This window comes from Leuresthes tenuis, unplaced genomic scaffold (genome assembly GCF_036924035.1).
Source record: "Leuresthes tenuis unplaced genomic scaffold, fLeuTen1.0.hap1 SCAF_5, whole genome shotgun sequence".
Classification (NCBI taxonomy): domain Eukaryota; kingdom Metazoa; phylum Chordata; class Actinopteri; order Atheriniformes; family Atherinopsidae; genus Leuresthes; species Leuresthes tenuis.
This window is the reverse complement of record NW_027325359.1, coordinates 37998522-38019912: the sequence shown is the minus strand read 5'-3', so window position 1 is coordinate 38019912 and position 21391 is coordinate 37998522. Positions and strand designations below refer to the sequence as shown.

At 48.1% G+C, this 21391-nt stretch overlaps 1 protein-coding gene across 1 annotated transcript in view; it reads right to left on the bottom strand.

The window, feature by feature from the left end:
• Positions 1 to 20420, bottom strand: part of sntb2 (syntrophin, beta 2) — a 35738-nt gene extending 15318 nt beyond the window's left edge. Inside the window, exon 1 of the mRNA XM_072386815.1 lies at positions 19442 to 20420. Coding sequence (XP_072242916.1) covers positions 19442 to 20165 — 724 coding nt within the window. The 5' untranslated portion in view covers positions 20166 to 20420. The remainder of the gene's footprint in view (positions 1 to 19441) is intronic.
• Positions 20421 to 21391: the final 971 nt, after the last annotated feature.

Below are 21391 nucleotides of genomic sequence, written 5' to 3'. Positions count from 1 at the left end.
TTTAGAAGGACTTTCAGGACCAGATATGCTCAAACTTTTTAAAAAAGCATGTAGAAAGCTGCGGTTTGACGCTCTGAACAGCTAGTTTAAACTAAACTAATAGCCTAAAAGTTCCTGATATCTGCTCCAGGGAGAAAGTTATCTTAGAAAAACAAGAGCTGACTGAGCCGTGCAGATGTGAGCTCAGCCTGCTAAGGAAGGTTGTTTTTGCTCCGATACGATGGATTCACGCTCCTAATTTGGTCCTTCGGCCCCACAGTGGCCTCCCTGTCTTCTCTCCTCTTTCATCCTTCCACATCTCACCGTTTTATCTCCTGCACGCTCTCATTTTCACTTTCACAGTGAGAGGGTGAAAGCAAGAAATGAGAGTTTCTGAGTATGAGTTGGACAATGAGTGCTCTGCCTGGTGTGAAACCTGAGAGCTCAGCAGATGAGATCATTGTTGAAAGTAGACAGAAATATTAGTTTTCTGGAGGTATGCAGTGAGAGGTAGAGACAGTTTACAGCTGGGATTTCAAACCAGAGGCAGAGCTGTGTCCAAACTGGGTCAGTCACAGCCGAGAGAAAGAGGGTGAAAGTAAGGTTTCCATTTACAAGCAAAGATAATCTGAAGCAACCTCTTAAAGAAGACAGATCTGACTCAGGGTGGTGCTATACTTTAAACCAGAGGTTTTACTGCACTAGAAGTAGTTAGAAATGGCTAGAAATAAACCTTTGGGGCAAAAAACAACAACGGCTGTGGTGGACATCCACAGGATTAAAATGGAGAGAATTACTCTCATCTCTGGGAATATTTGCTATAATCCTATTTTTGCCATTCAGCTTTCCTTTCTTCACATCTTCTAAATGTGGATCAGATGCTAAACAGCTAAAATGAGTAATTAGTTCACAGAAGTCATTAAATGGTGAGAATAAAAAAGCTATAAACCGATGATGAAAAGGCAGAGTCTGAGTTTTATTGCATCGTCATCAAGTAAAGAAACACAGTCTGATTTAGAGCGGCTGTGGTCGGCTGCTTTGGGATTAACGGAGAGGAGCTCCGGCCTGAAAGGGCTTCAGTAACAGATCGACTGTCAGGGAGAGTGATTAAATACCTGAATGCAACCTACAGGCAGCTGACAGCATGTGTGTGTTTCACCCAGAAAGAGTCGGTCAGATAGCTCTGAAGGAAGCTCTGAAGGAAGCTCTGAAGGAAGCTCTGAAGGAAGCTCTGAAGGAAGCTCTGAAGGAAGCTCTGAAGGAAGCTCTGAAGGAAGCTCTGAAGGAAGGAAGCTCTGAAGGAAGCTCTGAAGGAAGCTCTGAAGGAAGCTCTGAAGGAAGCTCTGAAGGAAGATCTGAAGGAAGCTCTGAAGGAAGCTCTGAAGGAAGCTCTGAAGGAAGCTCTGAAGGAAGCTCTGAAGGAAGCTCTGAAGTAGGCTCTGAAGGAAGCTCTGAAGGAAGCTCTGAAGGAAGCTCTGAAGGAAGCTCTGAAGGAGGCTCTGAAGGAGGCTCTGAAGGAAGCTCTGAAGGAAGCTCTGAAGGAGGCTCTGAAGGAGGCTCTGAAGGAAGCTCTGAAGGAAGCTCTGAAGGAAGCTCTGAAGGAAGCTCTGAAGGAAGCTCTGAAGGAAGCTCTGAAGGAGGCTCTGAAGGAAGCTCTGAAGGAAGCTCTGAAGGAAGCTCTGAAGGAAGATCTGAAGGAAGCTCTGAAGGAAGCTCTGAAGGAAGCTCTGAAGGAGGCTCTGAAGGAAGCTCTGAAGGAAGCTCTGAAGGAAGCTCTGAAGGAAGCTCTGAAGGAAGCTCTGAAGGAAGCTCTGAAGGAAGCTCTGAAGGAAGCTGAAGACTGAGAAGCATTCCTGAATGTGTGAGAGGGTCCCAGGGAGAAGGAGCTCTGCTGCAAAACCAGAAGGATTCTGCTTTTCTGAGTTGATGCAGAGATAATCAGCTGAGATACTTTCCCTCCAGAGTCGGGCCCCTCTGTGGTTACAGCTTCGCCTGTTAGACCAAGTCTCACTGCACTCTGCCTGTCTGTCTGCACTCTGTCTGTCTGTCTGTCCTCTGGCTGTCTGTCTGTCTGTCTGTCTGTCCTCTGGCTGTCTGTCTGTCTGTCTGTCTGTCCTCTGGCTGTCTGTCCTCTGGCTGTCTGTCTGTCTGTCTGTCTGTCCTCTGTCTGTCTGTCCTCTGGCTGGCTGTCTGTCTGTCTGTCTGTCCTCTGGCTGTCTGTCTGTCTGTCCTCTGGCTGTCTGTCTGTCTGTCCTCTGGCTGTCTGTCTGTCTGTCCTCTGGCTGTCTGTCCTCTGGCTGTCTGTCTGTCCTCTGGCTGGCTGTCTGTCCTCTGGCTGTCTGTCCTCTGGCTGTCTGTCTGTCTGTCTGTCTGTCCTCTGGCTGTCTGTCCTCTGGCTGTCTGTCTGTCTGTCTGTCCTCTGGCTGTCTGTCCTCTGGCTGTCTGTCTGTCTGTCCTCTGGCTGCCTGTCTGTCTGTCCTCTGGCTGCCTGTCTGTCTGTCCTCTGGCTGCCTGTCTGTCTGTCCTCTGGCTGCCTGTCTGTCCTCTGGCTGCCTGTCTGTCCTCTGGCTGTCTGTCCTCTGTCTGTCTGTCTGTCCTCTGTCTGTCTGTCCTCTGGCCAACAGATAACTTTCTCCTCTTGAACTCTAGGAGCACACACTTTAACTGAAGAGAGGCTGAAGTTCACCCAGAACATGTGGAAACTGAAGACTATTTCACTGCTCAGAACCATAAGTTCAAACAAACATTCAAGCAGGCAAAGAGAACTTCACCAGCTATCAGTTTTGTATTTCTAAACCTCTCAGGGCAGCTCAAACACATTTGGACAGCGATAAAGAAGGGAGCCACAGAAAGTCCTAAATTAATGCCAAAGTGGGTCAGATCAGGTCTGGCTATGCTTCAGTGGCCCTGAAATCCCGTCTTTGTGCGATATCAGGCGAGATCTGTCCACCCATTATACCACTGGTTCTAAATAATCACTGGGAGGGATTTGATTTAACCCCAAAGCATTTAACTGCGTCAGCCCCCCCGACATCGATCATCCAATCGTTAGCTCAGTTATTTTCAGTGGACAGACTCTGGCTGTCTGGCCTCATTAGGCTTCAGTAGGTCAAGGGACTCATTTCTCATTTAAAAAGCGCAGTGAAGGTGTCCCAGAAGGGTTTGGGGCAGTTTCAGTGGGTAACTGGCAGCATGATATCCTCCACAAATGACCAAAGGTGCTTTCTGTGTGACTTCTTGTGCTCCTCTTTAACCTTTTGTCTCTTGAAAGTGAGTGAAAGGGCTGCATCTCCCACTCAGTTCCTCCTCCACTGTTGCACAACGATGGCTGTTCTCAGAACAGCAAAAGGAAAGTGAAAGCAGCGGTTTCTCTGCAGATCCACCATGAGGCTGCAGCCGTGGACCATGGGACTCTCATGTGTTTTACGTGTAGTTGCTGCTGGATACAGTGATGTGTTCGGTGGGATTTAAACGAGTCAATGACCCTAAGGAAGCTGCTGTGGTGAATGTGTTCAGAGGTGCAGTGAGGATGCAGCAGAGCTGCAGAGGGCAAAGCCGGTAAAGGATAGATGGCAGCAGAGGGGACTGAAGTCTTTTTCTCCAACTGTAATTATGTTGTTGCTGCAGTGGAGATTGTGAATACTGTGTTGTGTAATTTGCTGGCAGCGTCTGGACCCTTCTACATCTGCTTCTATTCAGTTTCCTTTCTTTTTTTGTTCGAAATGAAAGGTCTGGGAGCAGTTTCCGTCTTTGATGTCGTCGCAGAAATCCAATCTATCACCGTGGGACTTTGCCACCACTTTCCTCCTTTCAAAGCCGAGCTGCAACAGATCCCCAGTCAGCGTTAAACTGCTGGCTGGGGCTGAAGGACAGACCAAACAACAGGCCCAGGACGGACTAACAAGGCACAGATACAGTCTGGGTCTCGCTTTGGAGATGAATTTATGAATGTTGGGTTTGGGGAACTTTTCCAGATTTGCAATGAATTGATCCACAGACCTCTAACAGCCTAAGAAATGCTTTCCTAGGTTTTCTGGCCAGAACTAATAACTCTTTTCACAGTCTGTGTCTCTCAGATAAAAATGCTTTATTCCCTTCTCATCACGGCAGGCAGATTTAGCTCTTATGTCCCATAGATGTTAGTTCTTATGTCCCATAGATGTTAGCTCTTATGTCCCATAGATGTTAGCTCTTATGTCCCATAGATGTTAGCTCTTATGTCCCATAGATGTTAGCTCTTATGTCCCATAGATGTTAGTTCTTATGTCCCATAGATGTTAGTTCTTATGTCCCATAGATGTTAGCTCTTATGTCCCATAGATGTTAGCTCTTATGTCCCATAGATGTTAGCTCTTATGTCCCATAGATGTTAGCTCTTATGTCCCATAGATGTTAGCTCTTATGTCCCATAGATGTTAGCTCTTATGTCCCATAGATGTTAGCTCTTATGTCCCATAGATGTTAGCTCTTATGTCCCATAGATGTTAGCTCTTATGTCCCATAGATGTTAGCTCTTATGTCCCATAGATGTTAGTTCTTATGTCCCATAGATGTTAGTTCTTATGTCCCATAGATGTTAGCTCTTATGTCCCATAGATGTTAGCTCTTATGTCCCATAGATGTTAGCTCTTATGTCCCATAGATGTTAGCTTTTATGTCCCATAGATGTTAGTTCTTATGTCCCATAGATGTTAGCTCTTATGTCCCATAAATGTTAGCTCTTATGTCCCATAGATGTTAGCTCTTATGTCCCATAGATGTTAGCTCTTATGTCCCATAGATGTTAGTTCTTATGTCCCATAGATGTTAGTTCTTATGTCCCATAGATGTTAGCTCTTATGTCCCATAAATGTTAGCTCTTATGTCCCATAGATGTTAGCTCTTATGTCCCATAGATGTTAGCTCTTATGTCCCATAGATGTTAGCTTTTATGTCCCATAGATGTTAGTTCTTATGTCCCATAGATGTTAGCTCTTATGTCCCATAAATGTTAGCTCTTATGTCCCATAGATGTTAGCTCTTATGTCCCATAGATGTTAGCTCTTATGTCCCATAGATGTTAGCTCTTATGTCCCATAGATGTTAGTTCTTATGTCCCATAGATGTTAGCTCTTATGTCCCATAGATGTTAGCTCTTATGTCCCATAGATGTTAGCTCTTATGTCCCATAGATGTTAGCTCTTATGTCCCATAGATGTTAGCTCTTATGTCCCATAGATGTTAGTTCTTATGTCCCATAGATGTTAGTTCTTATGTCCCATAGATGTTAGCTCTTATGTCCCATAAATGTTAGCTCTTATGTCCCATAGATGTTAGCTCTTATGTCCCATAGATGTTAGCTCTTATGTCCCATAGATGTTAGCTTTTATGTCCCATAGATGTTAGCTCTTATGTCCCATAGATGTTAGCTCTTATGTCCCATAGATGTTAGCTCTTATGTCCCATAGATGTTAGCTCTTATGTCCCATAGATGTTAGCTCTTATGTCCCATAGATGTTAGTTCTTATGTCCCATAGATGTTAGCTCTTATGTCCCATAGATGTTAGTTCTTATGTCCCATAGATGTTAGCTCTTATGTCCCATAGATGTTAGCTCTTATGTCCCATAGATGTTAGCTCTTATGTCCCATAGATGTTAGCTCTTATGTCCCATAGATGTTAGTTCTTATGTCCCATAGATGTTAGTTCTTATGTCCCATAGATGTTAGCTCTTATGTCCCATAGATGTTAGCTCTTATGTCCCATAGATGTTAGCTCTTATGTCCCATAGATGTTAGCTCTTATGTCCCATAGATGTTAGCTCTTATGTCCCATAGATGTTAGCTCTTATGTCCCATAGATGTTAGTTCTTATGTCCCATAGATGTTAGCTCTTATGTCCCATAGATGTTAGTTCTTATGTCCCATAGATGTTAGCTTTTATGTCCCATAGATGTTAGTTCTTATGTCCCATAGATGTTAGCTCTTATGTCCCATAGATGTTAGCTCTTATGTCCCATAGATGTTAGCTCTTATGTCCCATAGATGTTAGCTCTTATGTCCCATAGATGTTAGCTCTTATGTCCCATAGATGTTAGCTCTTATGTCCCATAGATGTTAGCGCTTATGTCCCATAGATGTTAGCTCTTATGTCCCATAGATGTTAGCTCTTATGTCCCATAGATGTTAGCTCTTATGTCCCATAGATGTTAGCTCTTATGTCCCATAGATGTTAGCTTTTATGTCCCATAGATGTTAGCTCTTATGTCCCATAGATGTTAGTTCTTATGTCCCATAGATTTAGTTCTTATGTCCCATAGATTTAGTTCTTATGTCCCATAGATGTTAGTTCTTATGTCCCATAGATGTTAGCTCTTATGTCCCATAGATGTTAGCTCTTATGTCCCATAGATGTTAGCTCTTATGTCCCATAGATGTTAGCTCTTATGTCCCATAGATGTTAGCTCTTATGTCCCATAGATTTAGTTCTTATGTCCCATAGATGTTAGTTTTTATGTCCCATAGATGTTAGCTCTTATGTCCCATAGATGTTAGCTCTTATGTCCCATAGATTTAGTTCTTATGTCCCATAGATGTTAGTTCTTATGTCCCATAGATGTTAGCTCTTATGTCCCATAGATGTTAGCTCTTATGTCCCATAGATGTTAGCTCTTATGTCCCATAGATGTTAGCTCTTATGTCCCATAGATGTTAGCTCTTATGTCCCATAGATGTTAGCTCTTATGTCCCATAGATGTTAGCTCTTATGTCCCATAGATGTTAGCTCTTATGTCCCATAGATGTTAGCTCTTATGTCCCATAGATGTTAGCTCTTATGTCCCATAGATGTTAGCTCTTATGTCCCATAGATGTTAGTTCTTATGTCCCATAGATGTTAGTTTTTATGTCCCATAGATGTTAGTTCTTATGTCCCATAGATGTTAGTTTTGCTTCTAGGCTCGTCCACGGAGAACAAGCTGCTCTGTGCACGTATGTTTCTGTTCCTGTGAGACACCTCAGAGGGACCAACCAACATCCCATTGCTTCCCTTCATGCCTCAGAGCCTAAAGAGGATGGACAGAAGAAAAAGAGGACAGTGAGAGATAGAGGAGGAAGAGGAGAAGAGTCTGACTCAACACATTTTTGGTTGTGGTAACACTTGTGGTTCAAAGCTACCAGTCAAACTATTCTTTTCACCACACACAGAAGTAATCATCTTATGGCATGGCTGAAATAATAGCTTACAGAGCAGAGAGTCACTCAATCAGACCCCGGCCTCTGCATTTTCCCCCAAAACTGCCCAGAAATTCCCATGTGGTTTGGCTCGCCTCGCTCACTTTTCTTTCTTCCCTTTCTTCTTCCATTCCATCCTCTATCTTCAGTCTTTTTTCCACCTCTTCTTCCATTTCATTCCTCATCCTCTGCTCTAACAGAGCTTATAAATTACACCTTTAAGTCTCTGTTTAGCTCTATTCCTCCTCCACCTTCGAGCCTCTCGGCCAGAAACATAATGAGAACAATGTGTCACAATGTGGATCCAACTAAGACAGAATGTGCATGAGGTTCCCATGTTGAGCCTCCTCCAGAGCAAACATACAGTCACCAGCAAAATATTATCCAGCCCATCACAGGGGAATCCAGTGCAGAGAAGTTGGACTCACTTTGTATCACTCACTGTATGCAGACAATAATAATGTGTCTCAATACTTCTGCAGCAGGTGGCCGACTTTGAACTAAAGTCTGATTAGCATTCATTTGCCAAAGAATGAGACCAAGTCAAGACCAGCACGTACCAGTTAAAAACCAGCAGGTTCCAGTTCAAGACCAACAAGTTACTGGTCGAGACGGGGCTCTTCCAAGTCATGGTCAGGAGCTTTAAAGTCAGAACCAGCAAGTTCCAGTTCAAGACCAACAAGTTCAAAACCAACAAGCTCCAGTTCAAGACCAACAAGTTCAAAACCAACAAGTTCCTGTTCAAAACCAGCAAGTTCCAGTTCAAAACCAACAAGTTCAAAACCAACAAGTTCCAGTTCAAAACCAACAAGTTCAAAACCAACAAGTTCCAGTTCAAAACCATCAAGTTCCAGTTCAAAACCAGCAGGTACCAGTTCAAAACCAGCAAGTTCCAGTTCAAAACCAACAAGTTCCAGTTCAAAACCAGCAAGTTCCAGTTCAAAACCAGCAAGTTCCAGTTCAAAACCAGCAAGTTCCAGTTCAAAACCAGCAAGTTCCAGTTCAAAACCAGCAAGTTCCAGTTCAAAACCAGCAAGTTCCAGTTCAAAACCAGCAGGTACCAGTTCAAAACCAGCAAGTTCCAGTTCAAAACCAGCAGGTTCCAGTTCAAAACCAGCAGGTACCAGTTCAAAACCAGCAGGTTCCAGTTCAAAACCAGCAGGTACCAGTTCAAAACCAGCAAGTTCCAGTTCAAAACCAGCAGGTACCAGTTCAAAACCAGCAGGTTTCAGTTCAAAACCAGCAAGTTCCAGTTCAAAACCAACAAGTTCCAGTTCAAAACCAGCAAGTTCCAGTTCAAAACCAGGTTCAAGAGCAGGAAGTTCCTGGTAGACTGGGAACTGCCCAGTTAGAATAAGTTGGACCAGCAAGCTGCACATTCCCAGTCTGGTCCTACCAGCCCAAACTGAGCCCGGTTCCCAATAAAGAGCCCACAGCTGATAAATGGCTGGTCCAGTCCTAAGTAAAGACATCCCAACCCAGCCAGAGTCCTAAAACAACTCATTATGTCCAACATCCGAGGAGAACCGTGTCTGCATGAGTTTATTTTACATTTATTTTGCTTTTCAAACTCCTGATGAAGTGGGTCAGATGCTGCTCTGTAAAAATATATATCAGTGTTGAGAAAACAGGACAAAATGCTGCCACAGAAGCTTTTATATATGGGAATTATGTAATGACAAATCCTCGATGCTGATTGGCTGAGATTTGACTTGAGCTGCAGCCATCAGCAGATGAACAATCAGCAGATTAATCATTAAGCAACACATCAGTCAGATTCAGCCCTAATCAAGCAACAACCTGGATCTGTCAAATGTATGCACTGAAACTGAGTGTTAAAGATCATTAACATTGTCCAGTGCAGCCATGGTTTGTGCTTCTGCTGCCATTGCCTCCTCAGACAGTTACAGTTTAATCTGCAAGTCGAACCGTTCCTGAGAGGCGCTCCTCGGGGTGGGAAGTTGAAAAATGATGCCTCAGGATTTTACATTTTAAACCCAAACTCATCAGGTTATCTGTATAACCCAAATAAAGAAATGAATGCATCTTACTGCTTACAGGCAGGCTAAAATGACCTGAGAGATGGTAAAAGGTTGAAAGAACGGTGCAACGAGTGCAGCTTTAAAGGATGCTGCCGTGCACAGCCAGGCTGATACTTTGGTTTCCTCCTTAAAACTGAGGGGAAATATGTGGAAAAAGAATAAGAAACGGCAGCTTTCACCACACCGTTGATAAAAGACTCTTAAAAGACTATTTCAACAGCGTGAGAATCACACGGACTCATCCACGTTCTCACTGATCTTAAAAGGATAAAAACACAGAAAAACATTAACTTTCAGCAGACTTTTTCCATCTGTGCTGGCAGACAAACATTAAGACCCGCTCAAACAAAATAAGGAACCTTCAGACTATCTAAGACAACGAAAAGAAAAGACACAGAGATGTAGAATGGACTACAGTCACACAAAGCGATGGCAAAGAAAAGGAAAAGAACCACAAAAACTCCCAGAACCAGGCCACAGAGACTCAACTCCAGCAAAAAGTCACACAAAATGAGTACAAAAAGAGAGAAAAGACACAACTGAACCACTAAATGATGCCAAACAAGGAGAAAGAGCTGCTTAAATACAAAGGGCCTGAACCACTGGAAAAGAAACGCAGATCAACAACAAAAAGAACTATAAACTGATCCAAAACCACCCAGAAAGAGCAGCAGAAAACCCCCAAAGTGGCAGAACCATTAAGAGACACGAGATAAACACAATGCATGCTAAGCTGAGACCTGCCCGCCCCCCCGGGGGCTTGGAGGCTGATCCTTTAACGCTCAACACGTCGCTCTAATTTCATCATAAGGTCATTTAACAGCCTCCTGACAGCTGGACACCAGGGACTCTACGGATGGATGTCCAAGTTCAAACGGAGCCAGAGCTCTGCTGTGCCCCGGTTCAGGCCGTGCACGCTCGTGCACGGCTGCAGCGCTCGCCCCGTGAGGACGGCGCTCAGAGGAAGAACTGGTCCCCGTCAGGCCTGTCCCCGTTTTATCAAAGCCCTTTGTGTCCGGGATGAGCTTTTTTTATTCCTCCAATTACGCACACAAAGGGCTGCGTTTCTGTCCTCTGAGCAGCGAGCCGAACCCATCGGGTCCACCAGCCGCCGCAGCCAGCTTTGGATGATCACCGGGACGTATGGGATGGTGAGAGGAGAGGGTTCATCTGCAAGTGTGGTGTCCGGGGTGCTGAAAGGAGGGATCCAGCCTCATCATTAACTCTGCAGCAGGATATCAGAGCAGCAGGATAACAGAGCAGCTGGATATCAGAGCAGCAGGATAACAGAGCAGCAGGATAACAGAGCAGCTGGATATCAGAGCAGCAGGATAACAGAGCAGCAGGATAACAGAGCAGCAGGATAACAGAACAGCTGGATAACAGAGCAGCAGGATAACAGAACAGCTGGATAACAGAGCAGCAGGATAACAGAGCAGCAGGATAACAGAACAGCAGGATAACAGAGCAGCAGGATAACAGAGCAGCAGGATAACAGAGCAGCAGGATAACAGAGCAGCAGGATAACAGAGCAGCAGGATAACAGAACAGCAGGATAACAGAGCAGCAGGATAACAGAGCAGCAGGATAACAGAGCAGCAGGATAACAGAGCAGCAGGATAACAGAGCAGCAGGATAACAGAACAGCAGGATAACAGAGCAGCAGGATAACAGAGCAGCAGGATAACAGAGCAGCAGGATAACAGAACAGCAGGATAACAGAGCAGCAGGATAACAGAGCAGCAGGATAACAGAGCAGCAGGATAACAGAGCAGCAGGATAACAGGCTGCATGATAACAGAGCAGCGGGATAACAGAGCAGCAGGATAACAGGCTGCAGGATAACAGAGCAGCAGGATAACAGAGCAGCTGGATAACAGGCAGCGGGATAACAGAGCAGCGGGATAACAGAGCAGCAGGATAACAGAGCAGCTGGATAACAGAGCAGCAGGATAACAGAGCAGCAGGATAACAGGCTGCATGAAGACAGAGCAGCAGGATAACAGAGCAGCAGGATAACAGAGCAGCAGGATAATAGAGCAGCAGGATAACAGAGCAGCAGGATAACAGAGCAGCAGGATAACAGAGCAGCAGGATAACAGAGCAGCTGGATAACAGAGCAGCAGGATAACAGAGCAGCAGGATAACAGAGCAGCTGGATAACAGAGCAGCAGGATAACAGAGCAGCTGGATAACAGAGCAGCTGGATAACAGAGCAGCAGGATAACAGAGCAGCTGGATAACAGAGCAGCAAGATAACAGAGCAGCAGGATAACAGAGCAGCAGGATAACAGGCTGCAGGATAACAGAGCAGCTGGATAACAGAGCAGCTGGAGCACAGAACAGCAGGATAACAGGCTGCATGAAGACAGAGCAGCAGGATAACAGAGCAGCTGGATAACAGAGCAGCAGGATAACAGAACAGCAGGATAACAGGCTGCATGAAGACAGAGCAGCAGGATAACAGAGCAGCAGGATAACAGAACAGCAGGATAACAGAGCAGCAGGATAACAGAGCAGCAGGATAACAGAGCAGCAGGATAACAGAGCAGCAGGATAACAGAGCAGCAGGATAACAGAGCAGCTGGATAACAGAGCAGCAGGATAACAGAACAGCTGGATAACAGAGCAGCAGGATAACAGAGCAGCAGGATAACAGAGCAGCAGGATAACAGAACAGCTGGATAACAGAGCAGCAGGATAACAGAGCTGCAGGATAACAGAGCAGCAGGATAACAGGCTGCAGGATAACAGAACAGCAGGATAACAGAACAGCTGGATAACAGAGCAGCAGGATAACAGAGCAGCTGGATAACAGAACAGCAGGATAACAGAGCAGCAGGATAACAGGCTGCAGGATAACAGAACAGCAGGATAACAGAACAGCTGGATAACAGAGCAGCAGGATAACAGAGCAGCAGGATAACAGAGCAGCAGGATAATAGAGCAGCAGGATAACAGAGCAGCTGGATAACAGAACAGCAGGATAACAGAGCAGCAGGATAACAGGCTGCAGGATAACAGAACAGCAGGATAACAGAACAGCTGGATAACAGAGCAGCAGGATAACAGAGCAGCAGGATAACAGAGCAGCAGGATAATAGAGCAGCAGGATAACAGAGCAGCAGGATAACAGGCTGCAGGATAACAGAGCAGCTGGATAACAGAACAGCAGGATAACAGAGCAGCAGGATAACAGGCTGCAGGATAACAGAACAGCAGGATAACAGAACAGCTGGATAACAGAGCAGCAGGATAACAGAGCAGCAGGATAACAGAGCAGCAGGATAATAGAGCAGCAGGATAACAGAGCAGCAGGATAACAGGCTGCAGGATAACAGAGCAGCAGGATAACAGAGCAGCAGGATAACAGAGCAGCTGGATAACAGAGCAGCAGGATAACAGAGCAGCAGGATAACAGAGCAGCAGGATAACAGAGCAGCAGGATAACAGAGCAGCAGGATAACAGAGCAGCAGAATAACAGAGCAGCAGGATAACAGAGCAGCAGGATAATAGAGCAGCAGGATAACAGAGCAGCAGGATAACAGAGCAGCAGGATAACAGAGCAGCAGGATAACAGAGCAGCAGGATAACAGAGCAGCAGGATAATAGAGCAGCAGGATAACAGAGCAGCAGAATAACAGAGCAGCAGGATAACAGAGCAGCAGGATAACAGAGCAGCAGGATAACAGAACAGCAGGATAACAGAGCAGCAGGATAACAGAGCAGCTGGATAACAGAGCAGCAGGATAACAGAGCAGCTGGGATCCTTCTGGCCCAATCACAGCTCCTGAACACTGCAACATTTCTACCATCGAAGCTTCATGACGTTTGGGCTGTTACAAAAGATCATTTCAGGATCTTTAGGATAGCTCAGGCAGCTCAGGGTGTCTTCATCTCACAGCTACAGGGCCGACTGACAAGTTTCAGCATCCGATGTTTGCTCGAATCTTCTCGACCCGAGTCTCTTTTCTACAGATTATTTATCCATTCACTACAGTTCTTCACTTCTTCTTCATCTGTTTAACCAAAAATAAGTTGAAGCTGAAGATGCATGTCCAGAGAATGGCTCCTTCAGAGCTTTTATGCATTTATTTAGTGCAGGAAGCTGTTTTATTAAGGCAGAAGATTTAATTTAAGAGCCCGACTCCCTCAACCCCCCCGCCTTCACCCTTAACCATGAGTTTAAAACGTTATATCAACACCTTCAGTGTAACAACAGCCACAGCTACACCCGACACAACCTGTTAATACACTTAGCAGCAGTGAGAAACTCTCCAGCTGTGAGCATTAAGAGCTAAAGCTACTTACAGGTCAGAGTCCCGGCCAAACAGGTAAAGAAGAGCCACAGAAGCGTGAGAGAGGCCTTTTAAAGGGAATACGAGAGGAGGTGTTCCCGGAAAAGATGAGTCTCCAGGAAGAGACGGACCCCCCGGCTTTAAAGGCCTCCGTCAGCTCCTTCCTGGCCTCACAGACCGGCCCGTGAGGAGAGGAGGAAGAAGGCTGAGGCTGAGAGGAAGCTGCAGCTAACAGAGGGACCACAAAGGTTTCCAACTTCTTTATGGCTGCAGAGCTGTGGTCCCTCTGTTAGCAGCAGCTTCCTCTCATCCTCAAAGGTTTCCAACTTCTTTATGAAGACAGGGCAGATGAGATGAAGTCATCTGACAGAGGTGGAACCAGGACTTTCTGAGGACTCCATGTGGAACCGGAGCAGGTTCGGTTGCAAATCAAAAGGTTGGAAAAGGTCAGATTAATCTTTCCCTCAGACTTTTAGATTTGAAGCAAACGTTGAGCTCAACATCCTGAGAGAGAAAGAGCGACAGAAGACGACCTTTCTGTGTAAATATCCACCAAACGTTCCCTCCGGGGGGGGGAACCAAAGCTGAGCATCAACAGGGCGCTCTAATCTGCTTTAGACTCGCCTCCTTCCAAAGCTCATCAACCTCGGACTTTAAAAGGTAATCAGAGAGAGTTCCTCTAAATAAGATAAAACGACCTGTGAGAAAACACAGCGAAGGAAACCGGCTGAGGACGGGACGGCGCTGTCTTTTGGTTTTTATCCTCGTGTCTCAGGGTTAGGGGTCAGGGGTTAGCCTTAATCAGCCTAAGGGTTGGGTTAGCCTAACCCTGAGGGTTAGGGGTCAGGGTTAGGGGTCAGGGGTTAGCCTTTATCAGCCTAAGGGTTGGGTTAGCCTAGCCCTGAGGGTTAGGGTTAGGGTTGGTTAGGGGTTAGCCTAACCCTATATTAAACCCTATTTGTATTAATTTTGAATGATGCGTTTTCTCCCTTTCTGCATCAGTCTGTGGGCTGAAGATGAAGCAACCCGGTGGGATTTATCACTTCATTTAAAGTTAGTTTCATCTGAACTGATGAGCTCCGGTCCCAGAGCATGAATCCTGCTGTTTTCTGCTCCAACGCGGTTCTTTTAGACAATGAGAGCGAAGATTCTCACGTCTTTGAGAAAATGTTTTCTCCTGAACTAAAGAAAAAGTGCAGAAAGTCGCAGGACTTTCATAGAAGACCAGATCAACACATTTCTCTTCCAGTTCTTTGTGTTTTCAGTTTCTTTTTCACTCGCCGGTTACTTTCTGTTTCACCTTCGGTTAGGTTTAGGAATAAAAAAGGATGGTGTGATCGCTTTAAAACGAAGGTCAGCCTGCTGAAACTCGCCTTTCAGCCTTTCCCACTAAAATAATTACTGAAAGATTCAGCTGAGCAACACTTTATCAGTGAGTTGGCTTCGCTGCAGTTTCAGAGCCTGCTTCCATCGGTCCCCGTTACAGAATCCAGATGTTCACCTGGAAGGACCTGAATGACTAAAATATGATACAGAAATACATTCCTGAGCTGCTCCAAGTGAACCAGGAGCTGCTTTAATTCAACCTTAACATATTAAGAATGAACATAACTGCAGAATGTGTACCGAGCCCAAATGGGTCGGCCGCTGATGAGCGTTTAAGAAGATAAACGTCTTTTCCTCTCATTTCTTCTGCCACATAAAGCCTCACACGCCAGTCAGAACCGAGCCTGCGGCGTCAGAACCGAGCCTGTGGCATCGGAACCGAGCCTGTGGCATCAGAACCGAGCCTGTGGCATCAGAACCGAGCCTGCAGCGACAGAACCGAGCCTGCGGCGACAGAACCGAGCCTGCAGCGTCAGAACCGAGCCTGCAGAGTCAGAACCACGTCAGAACCGAGCCTGCAGCATCGGAACCGAGCCTGCGGCGTCAGAACCGAGCCTGTGGCATCAGAACCGAGCCTGCAGAGTCAGATCCGCGTCAGAACCGAGCCTGCGACGTCAGAACCGACCCTGCAGCGTCAGAACCGACCCTGCAGCGTCAGAACCGAGCCTGCGGCATCAGAACCGAGCCTGCAGAGTCAGATCCGCGTCAGAACCGAGCCTGCGACGTCAGAACCGACCCTGCAGAGTCAGATCCGCGTCAGAACCGAGCCTGCGGCATCAGAACCGAGCCTGCGGCGTCGGAACCCCGTCAGAACCGAGCCTGCGGCGTCAGAACCGAGCCTGCAGAGTCAGATCCGCGTCAGAACCGAGCCTGCGACGTCAGAACCGACCCTGCAGAGTCAGATCCGCGTCAGAACCGAGCCTGCGGCATCAGAACCGAGCCTGCGGCGTCGGAACCCCGTCAGAACCGAGCCTGCAGCGTCAGAACCGAGCCTGCGGCATCAGAACCGAGCCTGCAGCGTCAGAACCGAGCCTGCGGCGACAGAACCGAGCCTGCGGCGTCAGAACCGAGCCTGCGACGTCAGAACAGAGCCTGCAGAGTCAGAACTGAGCCTGCAGAGTCAGAACCGAGCCTGCGGTGTCAGAACAGAGCCTGCGGCATCAGAACCGACCCTGCGGCATCAGAACCGACCCTGCGGCATCAGAACCGACCCTGAGGCATCAGAACCGAACTTGCTGGGCATTTCTCCGTTAATCTAAATGTCTGAAGCTGTGAGCGGGTCTCAGACCACCTCAGAGCTCCTAAATGGGTTTTCAACTCGCAAAAAAACCCAAAACCCAAAAGGTTTTCCATCGAAATGTTGTTACTGTGAGGAACCGGTTGGTCCAGTTGGGACGGCAGGTGCCCGTTACTTTCAGTACAGATTAATCAGTGCCATGATCTCCTGAACCAGCACTGGTCCAAGACCCAAAGAGGTTCTGTTGGCTTCTGTCTGAAGCTGGTGAAGACTTTAAGGACCCGACTTTAACTCACTTTAACACTTATTCCAGTCATTTCTTCACAGCTCTGCCTCAGCAATAAAGAATCCTGCGAACCCAAAGCAGCAGAACCATCCGAGTCCTGACCTCTGGCCTAAATAAGCAGGCAGGAATGTGGGGCTCCTGAGCTAATTGTGAGCAGTTTATGCATTGTGTACTCGCACGGCGTTCTGGAAACTGGAGCCTCGCTCCGACTGAGCGCCGTTTCTCTTCTCAGAGCGGTGGCAGATCCACAAACCAGCCGGTGACAGACAGCCGCCACATTCCTGCAACCAGAGGTCAGGACTGTGGCCTTTCAGATCCTCCCGCCGCCCCGAGGGTCACAGAAAGGACTTTAGGTCCTCCCCGCCGCCCCGAGGGTCACAGAAAGGCCTTTAGGTCCTGCTCGCCGCCCCGAGGGTCACAGAAAGGCCTTTAGGTCCTCCCCGCCGTGCCCGAGGGTCACAGAAAGGCCTTTAGGTCCTCCCCGCCGTGCCCGAGGGTCACAGAAAGGCCTTTAGGTCCTGCTCGCCGTGCCCGAGGGTCACAGAAAGGCCTTTAGGTCCTCCCCGCCGCCCCGAGGGTCACAGAAAGGCCTTTAGGTCCTCCCCGCCGCCCCGAGGGTCACAGAAAGGCCTTTAGGTCCTGCTCGCCGCCCCGAGGGTCACAGAAAGGCCTTTAGATCCTCCCGCCGCCCCGAGGGTCACAGAAAGGCCTTTAGGTCCTGCTCGCCGTGCCCGAGGGTCACAGAAAGGCCTTTAGGTCCTGCTCGCCGTGCCCGAGGGTCACAGAAAGGCTCGCCGTGCCCGAGGGTCACAGAAAGGCCTTTAGGTCCTGCTCGCCGTGCCCGAGGGTCACAGAAAGGCTCGCCGCGCCCGAGGGTCACAGAAAGGCCTTTAGGTCCTCCCCGCCGCCCCGAGGGTCACAGAAAGGCCTTTAGGTCCTCCCCGCCGCCCCGAGGGTCACAGAAAGGCCTTTAGGTCCTGCTCGCCGCCCCGAGGGTCACAGAAAGGCCTTTAGATCCTCCCGCCGCCCCGAGGGTCACAGAAAGGCCTTTAGGTCCTGCTCGCCGTGCCCGAGGGTCACAGAAAGGCTCGCCGCGCCCGAGGGTCACAGAAAGGCTCGCCGCGCCCGAGGGTCACAGAAAGGCTCGCCGTGCCCGAGGGTCACAGAAAGGCTCGCCGCGCCCGAGGGTCACAGAAAGGCCTTTAGGTCCTCCCCGCCGCGCCCGAGGGTCACAGAAAGGCCTTTAGATCCTGCTCGCCGTGCCCGAGGGTCACAGAAAGGCCTTTAGGTCCTGCTCGCCGTGCCCGAGGGTCACAGAAAGGCTCGCCGCGCCCGAGGGTCACAGAAAGGCTCGCCGCGCCCGAGGGTCACAGAAAGGCTCGCCGTGCCCGAGGGTCACAGAAAGGCTCGCCGCGCCCGAGGGTCACAGAAAGGCCTTTAGGTCCTCCCCGCCACGCCCGAGGGTCACAGAAAGGCCTTTAGGTCCTGCTCGCCGTGCCCGAGGGCCACCCAAAGGCCTTTTACACGGCGCCGTGTTCAAAGTGTGCTTTAAAACGACACCTCATCCCTGAGCTTTTCACTCCGGTTCATTTTGGAGCTACAAACAGGCCTGATTTCAGAGGAAATGTGTCCCATTGATTAGTTCCTACAGTTTGTGCTCGTCAGTATTCACCCGGTGTTCCTTCCAAGCCATTAAACCTGCATTTAGCTGCTCCCAACCTAAAGTTTCCAAACCCTAAGGGCTCTGCAGCCTCTCTGCCTGCTACTCCCTACTTTCAACTGTTCTCAAGACTCAACAGGCATCAACTCAAAATGCACCATCTGCATATTCTCCCACAAACAGCTCCATCCACAGCGTTTTGGTTCTGATCAACAGAGGATCTGTGCCTTAAATCATATCCTCCGTCAGATTTATGGAAAGATACACATCCAGGTAGTGTTTTGACCCAGATTTATATCAGTTTAACTCAGTTTAAGCTCTCTTTAAAGACTAAACCTTATCAGTACGCTGCCTTCTTCAAATGACACCAATTAGTGGCCATGTTCCCTGTAATCGTCCCGAGAATCTGGAGCAAACTTTTGACATGCTGCTAAAAATAAAAGGCGACTTCGGCATGTTTCCATTAACTCCTGGAGAGCAAATAAAGCAGGCTGTGCAGGCAGTGAAGGCTGCATGAAGCCGGACTTTATCAAACAGACGTGAAATGATGCGTCACTGGAAACAAAAGGAAGAAAAACCAAGAAAAAGAAAAATATGTCTGAGACAACTTTAGTGGAAATCAATCATGTGAAGTTTTATGTTCATTTTATGATCCGTTTTCATCTGGTCAGTGAGGAAAATAAATAAAACAGGACTTTCTGAACCCCGGCTGCCACACAGTGGGTCCAAAGCTCCAGAACATTTTACCTGTACATGGCAAATAAAGCATGGTTTTATCCCTCAGAGCGTGCATTCACACGCAAACTAATCTCATCTCATCATCTTTGCACACCGCGGCCTCGTATCTTTATGGAGCCGCAGAGATTTCAGTGTTTGTGGAGTAAAACTGTGGTTAAATTCCTGTTAAATCACACCTAGAGTTCAGAGGATGTGATTTAGGACCCACTTCCCCTCTGCTGCTGGTCCCAGGCCAGCATGGAGCTGTTTCCCTGTGTTTCGGGTGCTCAGAGACACATGAGTTCACAGTAATGTGGGAAACTACTCTGAAATGGGTCGATCTCATTAATCTAACGCACCTCCAGAGGGATCATTTGCCTTAAACAGATCTTAAAAGGTGTAACTGCTTTGCTTCTTACATGCATGTCCCAACATGTGCTTTGAAATCATTTTAACACCTGCAGGGAACTTTATCTGCATAGAACAGCTCAAAGTTAAGCAATAAGTTGAATAAGTGCAGTAAAAGCCATGTCAGAGCCCGGGTAGCTCACAGAGGTGTGTGGCCAGACCTCTGGAGTCTAATCTCGGCCTTTTCAAATCCCCGCTCTCGCGTTGGCCAACTTACCCTCCAGCGTCACTTCTTTCCCGGCCTTCTTCAGCGCCTGGACCGCCATGTCGTGGGTCGCCTCCCGGAGGTCGTTCCCGTTCACCGACAGGATCGCGTCGCCCACCCGAAGAGCGCGGCTCTGGTCCGCAGCGAGCCCCGGAAAGATCTTGGAGATGAGGATGGGCATCCGGTTCTCTCGCCCCCCCTTGATACTGATCCCCAGCCCGCCAGACTCTTGCTTGACAACCCGGACTTTCCGCACGGCTTCGGAGGAGCCGTCGACAGTGACAGGGAAGTCGCCTTGTCTCGACCCGAAGCTTGACCCCGGACTGCCGTAGCTGGAGCCGGGGCTTCCGAAGTCAGAGTTTGAGCCGTTATTCGGGTACTTTCCAGGGCTGTTCACGCCGTAGTTACCTTCGTGCTGACCCCGACTGACGCCCCCGCGCCCCGGGCTGCTACTTCGTCCCCTAATCCCGTGGTTCTGGTTCTGAAGTGGGTCCGGACCCGAAGAGGGACCGCGGCCGGGGTTCCCGACACTCGTGCCCGGGTCGTTTCCGTTCGACATGCCATTTCGCAGGCCGGCCGGAGAGTAGTCCCAGTGATTGCCCCCCTGTCCAGCCGCCTCCGCCTCGGCCGTTAAAGTGAGCGTTTCCCGCGTGAGTTCTGCCGCCACTCGGATCCAACGGTCGCGCAGCAGCAGGTCCAGTTGGCCGTTTTTGTCCGCGCGAGTCCAGATTGCCATTCCTGAACGGTTAGCCTGCTCCGAGGCGGGCCGCTCTCACACTAAACTCATCATCAACTTTTTCCTCTTTTTCAGAGTGCGCACAAGCAGCGACTAGGCAGCACGGGCCCGCATCGACACACCCACTCCCGCCGCGACTGCAGGGAGAAGGGGGGGGACCGAGGGAGTCCCGGGCCGCGGGGAGAGCAGAAGAACCAGCGACTCTGATGGGCCAGCCTCGGAGGGCTCGTCGAGTTCAAGCCGTAAAGCTGTCCAACTTCCAGCGGAAAGTCAGCGTGAACACAGCCGGGGAACTTCCGTTCAAAGCTGTCAAAATAAAGTCAAACTAATCAAACATTACACCCTCCCACACTAGAGATCATTTTGTTGCCTTAAAGCGTCAATTTGCAACAAAGGTGCCCAAATATCACGCTTTTAGGTAAATAAAAGGCTGTAAAATTGGGGGGAAAACAAGCAATCGCTTCAAAATTAAATTTTTACTTTAATAAATATCAATTTGTTATCATACCGAACTATATATATATATAATATCTCAGAAGTAAGTGCTTATTATGTGTCTTTGTGACTGAATGTGTCTGAAGTTGGTGATGGGAACATTCTGGCTTTTAACTGCATCCTGGTAGCTTGCATCTCTGTCCAGGTCCAGGGATTAGGATTCAATTCATTTCAGTTTATTTATATGCACCAAGTCACCTCAAGGCACTTCAAAGATAGTCCGATTCAAATCATTCAAATCCAATTAGTCTAATTCATACAGAGCCAATTAAAAATGATAAGTTGCCGACCTAAGGACACCCGAAGATTTCATTCAAACTCCTCCTGTATTTAATCCCCGTCCTGAGCTGCACCAGGCGATGGTGGAAAGAAAAATACTCCCTCTTAACAGAAAGAAACCTCCATCAGAACCAGAACCAGGGAGGATGGCCGAGGGGACAGCAAGCAGCGTAACACCAGAGCAGGGATACCTGCTGAGAGAGAGAAACACAAGTTAATGATGTCATAAATGTACATAAAGAGCAAAGGAAACAGAGAGAAGAGGTGCATCATGGGTGGTTTCAGTCCCTGAATATGAGCTTCATCAGAAAGGAAAGTTTCAGCCTGATCTTAAAGGTAGAGAGGGTGTCTGCTTCCTGAAGCCAAACTGGCAGCTGGTTCCACAGAGAGGGGCCTGATAACTGAAGGCTCTGCCTCCCATTCTGCTTTTAGGGGCCTGATAACTGAAGGCT